The sequence below is a fragment of the Populus euphratica genome, unplaced genomic scaffold (assembly GCF_000495115.2).
Source record: "Populus euphratica unplaced genomic scaffold, PopEup_1.0 scaffold66.1, whole genome shotgun sequence".
Taxonomy (NCBI): Eukaryota; Viridiplantae; Streptophyta; class Magnoliopsida; order Malpighiales; family Salicaceae; genus Populus; species Populus euphratica.
The window spans coordinates 1-12,323 of NW_011499944.1; the positions used below are offsets into that span (position 1 = coordinate 1).

Here is a 12,323-nt window from a genome sequence, read left to right on the forward strand (position 1 = left end):
AAGATGGGACTTAGGGGGGGAATCGACTCAAGGGACTGACCGTTGCTATTGGATGAGAGCGCGGTTCAGTGGTTCATCCGCAAGCCGTCCATGGCCACTACCGTGTGCGGGGGAGGAGCTGCTACGTGGCCGGCTTTGCTGCGAGAGGATCTGTGGTGTGCAGAGGGGCAGTCTTGGCCGAGCGTCTGTGGTGTCGGCCAGATGAGGGAGGCCGATGGGTCGGCTGTTGCACGGAGGCTGGGGAAGGGAAGGACATATTGGTGGAAGAGAGGGAGTTGTCGATTTGGCTTGGGTTCTAGATGTTGAAAATGCCGAGGGAAAAATCGAACTGGGGGACAGTTTTGGGGAATAAAAACAGAGGAAAAGGAGGGCGCCGGGTGCTTAGGTTTTTCTTTTTCCAAGGGAGCGGCGGCCCCTGGTTAGCCAGGGTCAGGGAGGCGGCCAGGAGCCAGAGACTGTGAGAAAGAAATGGGAGGCTTAGAGAGGGAAGGTCCCGGCCGGGTGGCTTTGGGTTCTCTCCTTTCAAAAGAGACTCTACAGCGGCGGCTGGTAGAGGTGGATTTAGGTTTTTTTTTTTTTGTGGCTTTTTTTCAAAGGAGAGGGGCGGCTGCAGGGGACAGAGTTTAGATTTTTAGAGTTTTTTTTGTTTTAGCTTTAGGGTTTTTTTTTCCTGATTTTCCCCTAAAATTTTCTCTACCCATCCCATAGCTTTAGGGTTTTACCTCTAAATTTTTCTCCTCTCCTGTTTTTTTTACTGTAAACTAGTATTTATAATATTTATTAGTAAAATGTTGCTGCATTTCTAAACTCAACTTTTCTTCTTTTTTTTCTTTTTTTTTGTTTTGTAAATTTTAATGCTTTTTTTTATTTTCGAGAGCGAGCAATATTAATATTGACACAACAAGAAAAATTAATAATTGTAAAATTAAAATGTTAAAAGTTGAACACGTTTAAAATACTTTAGAAAATTTAAATTCTTCTGAGATAACGTTGAAAATACTAAAAATAATGTAAATATATCAAAATATATTTTTTGGGGTTTTCATTGTTTTTTGCTATTTTTAGTTTTTTCTAAAAATTTATCAAAAACATGAGTTAAAAATTAGATAGCAACAGTAATATTGATGATCTCAAGTCTACAGATAGCTATCTTGTTTTCTTTGGTTAGACATCAATTTCATGGAAATCCAGCAAGCAATATACAGTTGCCCGCTTCTCCATTGAGACTGAGTATAAAGTCTTAGTAGATGGTACTGCTAAGATCATCTAGCTTCAATATTTGTTAACAAATCTGTAGGTTTCCTCTGTCTTTGCTCCTATCATTTGGTGTGATAATTTTGGTGTGACTTATCTCTCAGTGAATCCTATCTTTTATGCTCATACTAAGCATGTTGAGGTAAATTATCATTTTGTCTACGACTAGGTTGCGAAGAAGGGAATTTACATTAGCTTTATCTCTTCTTGGGGTCAACTTGTTGATGTCTTTACCAAATCACTTTTCGTTACGTTTTTTACTGCTTTTATGTTAAAGCTTCAGGTTGATCCTCCATCCTCAACTTGAGGGGGTATATTATAGAATATATAGCATGTATATTTTTAAATAAGAAATTAATATATGATTATTTCAATGTTGTAATCCCTACGATTATTACCATTTTCTACCACATATATATAAATAGGAAAGGTTAGCTAAAGCAAACTCAAGTCATTATGTTATTCTCAGCTCCTTCCAAAAATATTAAATGATTGATCAAGAGCAATTACAACAGTTCATCTGAAATTTTCGTATGATTTTCTTATAGCATTGCTCTGAAAAATTACATGGACAAATATACTCATGAAGTAGCATGGAAAAATGTGCTTTGATTTTGTGAAATAACATAGAAGTCATGATATTAGTTAGGTAAAAATATATCTAAAAAAAAAAAACCCTCTAAATTGAACTATATACCTTTCATTGATTCTAGGTTTGTTGCACCGAACCTGCAGACTGGAAAAGGATAAATTTACTCAAGGGCATCAAACATGGAAGACGATGAGTCAAGTTCTCCAAACAAGGGAAAAGTTATTGATGTAGGAAGTGATTCAAACATTGATAAGGATATTAAAAACTTAAGTCCTTCAAACAAAGGAAAGGATACAGCAAGTACCTCAAGTATTTCAAACCCGGAACTCAAAATTGAGATGACTAGCAAGATTTTGGCACAGCTGCATAATAAGATGGAAGGGCTGACCTCTCAACAGGACCGGGCTGATTGCAGTATATACAGGGTGCCCAAATCGCTTCGAGGCGTAAATTGGAAAGCCTACACTCCACTACTGATTTCAATATGTCCTCTTCCCCGCGAGACTAAAAGAATAGAGGCCATGCAAAATCATAAATGGAGATGTTTCAAAGAGTTTACTGAACTGTATGGGATGTATGAGGAGAAAATTAGGGATCTTGTGATCAGCATTCAGAATAAAGAAAAGTATATCCGAATCTGCTATTCAGAGAAATTCAACCGAATCAGTAGCTGTGATTTCATAGAGATGATCTTGCTGGATGCTGTTTTCAGAGTATCAACAGCCTAATCATTTTGAGCCCAGGATGATGTTTGACATACGAGAAAACTTGATTCTACTTGAAAACCAACTACCTTTCTCCATCATTTGGGATATATATCATGAGATCAATCGTGATCTCCAAGATGCAACATGGGAATCTTTTCTTGATCTTGTTACCTACATTTTTGGAAAGCACACAAGCGATATTGCTACGTTTCATTTTCAAAAGCACAAGTTTTCACAAGTGGCAGAAACCAGACAGATTGTAAAGGGAAGCAAGCATTTCACTGATTTACTAAGGAGTTTTATGCTGAAGGGATCCATTGAACGAACTTATAGTTTTAATCCTATCAAGCTGAAAGATAGTGCGGTCATGCTTCGCAAGGCAGGAGTGAAGTTTCAGGTTACCCAAGACAAATGCCTGGTCAACATAAAATTTGAGAAAGGTGTGTTGAAAATACCACGCTTGGAAGTTGATCACAGCTTCGAACGTCTTGTACGAAATATCATGGCCTTGGAGCAGTGCTGCTACCCGTCTGAAGCTTACGTATGCAGTTATATTAAGTTTATGGACCATCTTATCGACAGTGCAGAAGACGTGGGTTTGCTAGTCGGAAAGGGAATCACTCTCCACTGGCTAGGTGACGATGCCGCAGTTTCAAATGTGATTAACAATTTTTGCGAAAATATTGGTAACAATTGCAATTGTTTTGGTGATATCTCTCAAGAGATAAATGCTCACTATGAGAACCGCTTTAACCATCGAAAGGCAACCTTGAAACTTGTATATTTCCCCAATATTTGGAGAGGTACGGCAACTGTTGCAGCAGCTATCCTGCTTATCCTCACTTTCATACAGACTATAGCTTCCGTAAAATCGTTATAATGATTTTATCTTGCTTAGTTTCATTGCTACTACGTAATAATGGATTGGATTGTTATTGTCAATTTCCTTCGAAATATGTTTTTAAATTGTGAGTTTGTGGTGTTCTGAACCTAATGCATAGACATTATTGATGAAAGCTAGTAATTTAGACTAAAACTTCAACAAGTTTGAACCATCATCTAAGCTCAATATTACCGAATTAAATTTATTGGGTATGAGCTCAAATCAAATTAAAAACATAGTCCAAATACATTTCACTATTTTTATTTTAATATCTCTCTAATGATATTTTAAGTAATTTTTATTTTACACATGGTTTAATTTATTTTTTCTATTAGAAAAAACACTAGTAATATCTAGATATTTTTTTCATACATAAAAAAATTTGATCTAACTGGCCAACGAGCTAAAAATCTAGTTAGGCTTAATGTTGGTACATCAAAATACATATTTTTAAATTATGTTAATTTTAATTTTAATTTAAAATTTATCAAATCCCATTACCTAAGTTTTACATACTTGCACTTATCATTAATACTTAACTCGATCATTTTTTTTTTTGCACCTCGATACTTCATCACATAATTTAATTAGAATTCTTAAATTTATACTTCATCACATAATTTAATTAGAATTCTTAAATTTACACACGACTTTATAATGCTAATTTGTTCTGAATTATAAATAAATCCGAATCGGCGACATCCCACAAGTATATCAAAGGGAAGATCAAAGAAATTTTGTAGCCTAAGATCTTGCTGTTCATGTTCGCCAACTGAATTGCTATTCCACAGGTGTTGAAGGTATTTACTTGTTCCAGTTTCGACAACGGAACATGTGCCAGCGGACAATTCATATCGCCTAATGATTATACAACAGTTGAGGCATACACAACATCCATTCAGAGCCTGCTATATGTGTATATCCTGAGATGGAAAATCTTGTAGAATGTCAAACAGTGAATGAGCAAGAACATCATTCTTTAGATGGTTCTGTTAAGCCACATTCGTCTGTCGCAAAGGAACCGGAAACTGGAACCAAAGATAGCTCGAACGATACTAGTCCAGTCTAGGATGTAGTAACATTATACCTAGGATACTAAATTAAATTCTGGAAGATGAATGGTGCAAGCCAGCTTCCAATTAAGAACACAGGATAAAAAATCATGATATACGATACTGTACAGGTAGATTAGACACATACCATAAAGAAGCGGAGGTTAGAAATCAAGAGGGCTGCAGAGATTGATTTTGTCTCGGTAGGGAGATGGTCACAAAATTTTCAGGAGGAAAGCATACAGATTTTTTCATTCATTTGATTGAATATGAGACCAAACCTTGGGGACCAACCCCACTATAGAATGTAACAAAATTTGTCAAGGCAATAATATTAAATTCCAATTTAGTTCAGAACCCCCCCCCCCTCTAAATTTACTTATTTTTTTAAAGGTAAGAGATTTTATAAAATATAAATGAGATATAAAAATAAAAAAATTATATTTAATATGAAGAATTGATCCATAAAACTTATAAATATAAGCTTAACTCATGTAAGGTTTTTATTTATACGAATAAAAACACTAATTTCAATAAATTTAATTAACTCGATTATTATTTTAATGATTTATTTAACCCGATAAAATTTAATGAAAAATTACTCAGTTAAATTAAATATTTTTTTTAAAAAATAAAATTGCCACTAAAATATACCCAAGCAACATAAATCATTTACTTACACAATTATATAAACATTTTCCCATCCCATAAATAATTGAACTTCATTCCATCATTTTATTGGAAGTAAAACTCGTGGACGACTCGTCGCTTCAACTTAAAAACCACGCGTAATCCATTTAATAATAAACAAACTGTCGTCTGCCATTGCTCGGATAATCGCCGATTTGTCGTCAAAAGACAACTTGGAAATGCAAGCACTGCCTGTTAGCCACGGAGAAACTGAAACAGGTAAGGTCTGCACAAAAAAGGAGCAGCCAGCTTCGCCAGTAACAAGCCCAGTAGAGCTCAAAGAATGTATAGAAGAGTTAGTAAAGTTCACTCCTGGGGTTCAATTTAGGCCCCTCAAGGGAGTCCTCTTCTTACCTGCTCAAAGAAGATCAAAATGATCACTACCCCATTTCACATACTACTTATGGTAAGAAAGTATTGAACTTTATGCATTAGAAAATGAACTACTTTGATTTGTTGTTTCCGGTTCTTTTTCTTTTTGTGTTTGGTTTCTGGGAGAGTGGCATGCTTGGACTCATTTGGGCTAGTTTTGGTTTTTGATGATATTATTGATGGTTGCTGAGAAATTCAATGGTAAGGAAAGGATTGTGAAAGAAAAACAGATTCTCCTTTTGAAGTTATAATTTTAATTGGTTTAATGTAGAGTTTTTTTTTTTTTAAAGTTGTATATACTTGTATTGGGATTTATTCCTTTGGCCATTGATTGGTTGCTGAGAATTTATAGAAAGAAAAAACATGAAAAGGAAATACAGAGGGAGAGAAAGTTCGTGACTTTATTGTGCTTTGATTGTTGTTTTCTTAATTAATGTTACTTAAAAGACAATTTGATATTGCTTTATGTGCTAATTTTTCTTTTTTCAGTCTGTGAATTAAACTGTTGCAGATTGCTTCAGAGTTCAGACAAGTTCCTCCACAGCCTCTATACAAGTGCCTAGCGATGGCATTGTATGATTCTGTAACCTGTGGAAAGGCATCTAAGAAAAAGGACTTGGCGGATGAAGACAGTGAGTCCAAACAGAGAAGAGAATGGAATGATTTGGTTCTGAATGAAGGAACTGAATTGGTAAATATATATTTTTTTGTGGTGCTAGTTTTTGCTTTCTATTGGTATCTTCACAATTCTTAACTGATTGTTTCAATTTTTATGATCATAAATAATTGTTGAATCTTATCAGATATTAAAGACTGTAAACCTTGAACTTCATGTTCAGGAGCCTTTCTTCACATAACTGAAAGGTACAGGCTGTTTTCTTGCTTATAATTTCTGTACCGTACTATGAATGACATTCAGCTTCTATGTTGTATCCTTGTCATTTCTGGGGTACTTCATATCAGATTCAGTTAAAGGCCAATTATGGTGATTTGGTACTTTTTGTAGATGGGCTGAAAACAATTGAAGGGAGGTGTGCTGTAGGTAACTATAAATGGTAGAGTTGGTGTCTGTTTACTTTTATGTAGTTGGTACCCATTTCTTTCTGGTGCAATTTAGGTTTCTTGTTTGACTTTTTATGTGTCTATTTTGGTTATTCCCCTTCGTTTGGTTCCAGAATGGCATCAGGAGCAGCAATCCTTTTCAATAAGTGTGTTGCTTCAGGTTCAGGTGATAATAATTCCATTCAAACTTCCTATGCTTTCTTGTTGCAATTTGGTTTTCTAATAACCTCTTCTCAGCAAGATTTTCATCGCTATGCTTCATTTTTTGAGATGTTGGAAGCAGGGCCTTGAAAAGTCCTTCCTGGAGTAAACACCATAGCTGAAGGTAACAACCTGCACTTCACCGGAAAAAAACAGCTCATTTTGGAAGGGCTAAGATAGATTTTTTTTTTTTAATATATGGGCCAAAATAAATGCCTTTATGCTTAGTGTTTATAGCCCCGTGTCTCATTTTTATATCTTTATACCTCAAGTTTATATCTTGGTATTTTATGTTCATAGACTAGTTTATAAGGTGACATACCTAATGATGTTTTATATGCAGTTCGATAAACCTAAAGTGCATCATTAAGTCTTAAAGACTAGTCTTTCCTATTAGGATTTACTGTTTTTTCTAAAATATGTTTGATCTCCCTATTAGTAAGCTCTACTTGTCCACTTGTTTGAGGGTGATAAGGGGTGACAACTTTGTGTGTGATTTCATATTTCTTCATTAAAGACTCAAATGACTTGTTGCAGAAATGTGTTCCACCATCACTTATTATGGCTTGAGGGACTTCAAATCGACTCAAAATATTTTCTTTCAAAAACTTTATCACTGTTTTGTGATCATTGTTTCGACTTAGAATTGCCTCTATCTATTTTGAAATATAATCTACTGTGACTAATATGTATAAGAAACCAAATGATGGAGGGAATGGACCCATGAAATCTATACCCCAGTAGTCAAATATCTCAATGACAATAATAGGATTTAAAGGCATCATGTGATGTTTTGAAATAGATTCCAACTTTTGACAATTTTCACAAGACTTGCAGAATGCATGTGAGTCTTTGAACATGGTGGACCAATAAAATCCACTTTGTAAGATTTTTGCAGTTGTCTTTTTTGACGAGAAATGGCTCCCACATGCCTTAGAATGACAAAATTTAATGACACTACTTACCTCATTGTCAGGAATGCATCTTCGAAATATTTGATTAGGACAATATTTGAATAAATAAGGATCATCCCAATAAAAGTTCTTCACTTCGTTCAAGAACTTTCTTTTATCTTGGGTACTCCAATGAGCTGACAATTGTCATGAAACAAGAAAATTGACAATATTAGCAAACCATGGCATTGTAGAGACAGGAAGTAAAGATTCATCAGGAAAGTAGTCATCGATTGGTGTGATGTCAGTTTTCGAATCTGTTGTCAATCTTGACAAGTGATCTGTAACAACATTTTCGCGGCCTTTCTTATCTTTGATTGTGATATCAAATTCTTGAAGTAATAAAATCCACCGCACCAATCTAGCCTTAGAATCTTTCTTAGAAAGAAGATATTTGAATGCTGCATGATCACTAAAAACAACAACAGGTGAGCCAACAAGATAAGATCTGAATTTTTCACATGCAAATACTACTGCAAGTAATTCTTTTTCAGTGGTGGTATAATTCATTTGAGTACTATTTAAAGTTTTACTTGCATAGTAAATTACATAAGGTTTCTTATCTTTTCTTTGTCCCAAAACAGCACCTACGACATAATCACTAACATCACACATTATTTTAAAAGGTAATGACCAATTGGGAGGTTGAATGATAGGAGCACAAGTAAGTAAGTTTTTAAGTTTAACAAAGGCTTCTTCATAATGTTCAGTCCATTCAAAAATAGTATCCTTTGTTAGAAGGTTACTTAAAGGCTTATATATTACACTAAAATCTTTGATGAACCTTCTATAAAAACCAACATGTCCTAGGAATGATCTAACATCTTTAAGAGATTTTGGTGTTGGCAAGTTTGCAATTAACTCGATTTTAGATTTGTCAACCTCAATTTCTTTTGATGAAACAATGTGACCAAGTACAATGCCGTTTGTTACCATAAAATGATATTTTTCCCAATTCAGCACAAGATTCTTCTCTTCACACCTGGTCAAAACCTTTTTTAAGTTAGTCAAACAATCATCAAATGAATCGCCAAAAACAGAAAAATCATCCATGAAAATCTCAAGAAAATGTTCAACCATATCACTAAATATACTAAGCATGCATCTTTGAAATGTGGTTGGTGCATTACATAATCGAAAAAGCATCCCTCGCTATACAAAAGTACCAAATGGACATGTGAAAGTAGTCTTCTCTTGATCTTCCAATGCAATTTCAATTTGGTTGTAACCCAAATAGCCATCTAGGAAACAATAAAATTCATGACCTGCAACTCTTTCTAGGATTTGATCCATGAAAGGTAAAGGAAAATGATCTTTTCTAGTCATTGAATTAAGTTTTCTATAGTCAATGTATATGCGCCAACCAGTAACAGTTCTAGTGGGAATTAACTCATTGTTCTCATTTGTTATCATAGTGACTCCAGACTTCTTGGGTACAACTTGGGTAAGACTTACCCATTTGCTGTCAGAAATAGGATGAATGATTTCATTATCTAGAAGCTTAATGACTTCATTTTTCACTACTTTTTTCATATTAGGATTTAGCCTTCATTGCATTTCTCTAGAGGGTTTAACATTTTTCTCTAAATAAATTCTGTGTGTACAAATCAAAGGACTAATTCCTTTTATATCAGCTATGGTCCATCCTAATGCATTTTTGTGTATTTTCAGAGTTTGTAATAACTTACCTTCTTGATGTGCATTCAGTTTGGAAGAGATTATTACCGGAAAAGTTTCATTTTCTCCCAAAAATGAGTATTTGAGATTGGATAGCAACGACTTCAAATCAGGTTTTGGTGGTTGAACACTTAAAGGTATGAACTTAATTGATCGTGGTGGCAATTCCTCAATTTGTGGCCTCCAATTACTTGTCTTTGATTCTTCCTGAAAATAAATCATTTGCAAATCATCAGATTCATCAATCTTAATTTCATTGGAAGTGGTTGAAAATTGATCATGAATTAATTTTTCAGTAAAGTCCACTTCTTGTAAATCATTATCATCTCTAGGTTGCTTGTAAATGTTGAAAGTATTCATCTCCAATGTCATGTTTCCAAATGATAGCTTCATCAGTCTATTCCTACAATTAATCAATGCATTAGAAGTTACAAGAAATGGACGTCCTAAAATAACAGGAAATGAATTACATACTTCAACAGGTTGTGTGTCCAAGACAAAAAAATCCACAAGATAAATGAATTTATCGACTTGTACTAACATATCTTCAATTATTTCTCTAGGCACTTTTATAGATCTATCGGCAAGTAAAAGAGTTATAGAAGTTGGTTTTAACTCACCTAGATTGAGACTCTGAAAAACTGAATATGGAAGTAAATTCACACTAGCTCCAAGATCAAGTAAGGCTCTTTCAATTTTATGTTCTCCAATAAAGCAAGAAATTGTAGGACAACTAGGGGTCTTTATATTTTAAAGCATTATTGTTATGAAGAATAGCACTTACTTGTTCAGCTAGAAATGCTTTCTTTTTCACATTCAGTTTCCTCTTCACAATGCATAGATCTTTTAAAAATTTAGCATAGGAAGGAATCTGTTTAATAGCATCCAGCAAAGGTATATTGATTCTTACCTGTTTGAAAGTTTCAAAAATTTCAGAGTTGTGATTGACTTTCCTTTGTTTGGTCATGGTTTGAGGAAATGGAAGTGCTGGCGGAGAATCAGTCTTTTCTTTGTAATTTTCAGATTCAACCCTTTCTTTACCCTCAGAGATTGACTCATCACCTTTCTCATAAGGTTTAATAGAGGGTTTTTCAATAACCTTACCACTGTGCAGAGTAGTGATTGATTTGACTTGATCCATGTGTTGGCTTCCGGAACTATTTGTATTTGCATTGTATTGCCCCTTGGGATTTTGTTGTGGTTGAGATGGAAACTTACCTTTCTCTTGGAAACTGAGAGTAGATGTTAATTTTGCAATAATATCTTTAAAATCTGTCATGTTTTAAGCAAGTTGAGTATTGATTGTCTCTTGCGTTTTAATGAATGCATGCAATGTTTCCTCAAGATTTCTTCTAGGAGGTGGAGTATAAGGAGGTACATATCCATGAGAATTTTGGAAATTATGGTGTGCTTGAAATGGTGGTTGTGAAGTTTGTGCATTGTTGTTTTCACTCTTCCAACTAAAATTTGGGTGATTTCTCCAACCAGAGTTGTATGTTTGTGAGTGTGGGTTGTGGTTAACCCTTTGGAAACTATTTAAAGCATGCGCTTGTTCATGGAGACATTCCTTAAAAGAAGGCAAGGTTGGACAATGATTGGTTGAGTGTTTATTTGTTCCACATATTTGACACACAATGTTTTCAACAGATTTTAATTGACCATTTTTTTTTTAATTCTAGTGCCTCGACTTTTCTAGCTAAAGATGCAAACTTCACTTGGAGGTTATGATCTTCCCTAAGGTTGTACATACCTCCACTAGATGTATGAGGTTGAGTTTTACTCGGTGCCTCAGAAGTACTCGCGGTGTCCTAATTTTGAGCATTTTCAGCTAACAAGTCTAAGTACTCCATTGCTTTACCAGGATCTTTATCTTCAAAAGTTTCATTGCACATCAATTCAACCATTTGCCTATCTCTAGGTGTTAACCCTTCATAAAAATATGAAACCAATCTCCATGTTTCAAAACCATGATGAGGGCAAGTACTAAGCAAGTCTCGATACCTATCCCAACATTGGTAAAATGTTTCTCCTAGTTTTTGAGTGAAAGTGGTGATTTGTCTTTTGAAAGAGTTTGTTCTATGAGATGGGAAAAACTTCTTTAAAAACTGTTATTGCATTTCTTTAAAAATTTTGTAGCCATGTTTTAGCTTTATCTTTTAATGAAAAAGGAAAAAGCTTTAATCTGATGGTGTTCATGCTACAATTTAAATTATTATATGTATTACAGACCTCCTCAAATTCCTTTAAATGCAAGTATGAATTTTCCAATTCTAAGCCATGAAAAGAAGGTAAAAGTTGAATAATACTTGGTTTAAAATTAAAATGAGATGTATCGAGAGAAAAAACTATGCATGATGGTGCACTTGTTCTTGTGGGATTCATGTGGTCTCTAAGTGTTCTAGCACGGTTATTCTTATTATTCTCATTATGAAGTGATTGATTATCTTCTTCGGCCATATTTTCTGAAAATGATGAGGATACCATACAAAGTCTACCATTTAATGTACGTGACCACACTCTCATGCACGTGTAGGAATAGAATAAAAGAAAAAAAAAACAGAAGAAGAAGAAATAATAGACAAGAAATAAAGTTATATACAAAAAGGTGAAAAGAGAAAATAAAATAAATATTATAATTTATACAAAACTTACCTCCCCGGCAACGACATCAAAAACTTGACACGACGAAAAGATTGATGTCTTCTCCCAAGTGCAGGAGTGTCGAAGTAATAAATAACTCGGCAAGACCGGGGTCGAACCATAGGGAGGTTAATTGTATAAATTATAAACAACAATAATAGTAACAATAACAACAACAATAATAATAGTAGTAATAACAATACTAATAATAATACTACTAGTAGTAGTAGTAATAGTAGT

The 12,323-nt window shown here is 34.4% G+C and overlaps 1 protein-coding gene and 1 long non-coding RNA gene across 6 annotated transcripts in view; both read left to right on the forward strand.

The window, feature by feature from the left end:
* Window positions 1–2,557: 2,557 nt before the first annotated feature.
* The window catches only part of LOC105137295 (uncharacterized), an 18,183-nt gene continuing 8,417 nt past the window's right edge, over window positions 2,558–12,323 (forward strand). Inside the window, exon 1 of the mRNA XM_011042991.1 lies at window positions 2,558–2,950. Within this exon, the coding sequence (XP_011041293.1) occupies window positions 2,591–2,950 (360 nt within the window). The 5' untranslated portion in view covers window positions 2,558–2,590. The remainder of the gene's footprint in view (window positions 2,951–12,323) is intronic.
* On the forward strand, window positions 5,360–7,084 carry LOC105137294 (uncharacterized). Of its 5 annotated transcripts, none has more exons than XR_844532.1 (5): window positions 5,360–5,584; window positions 6,062–6,241; window positions 6,354–6,414; window positions 6,557–6,605; window positions 6,726–7,083. It is a non-coding gene; the product is annotated as an uncharacterized LOC105137294 (long non-coding RNA). The 5 variants fall into 5 exon arrangements; XR_844534.1 differs by having other exon boundaries at window positions 6,557–6,592; XR_844531.1 differs by having other exon boundaries at window positions 6,040–6,241; window positions 6,557–7,084.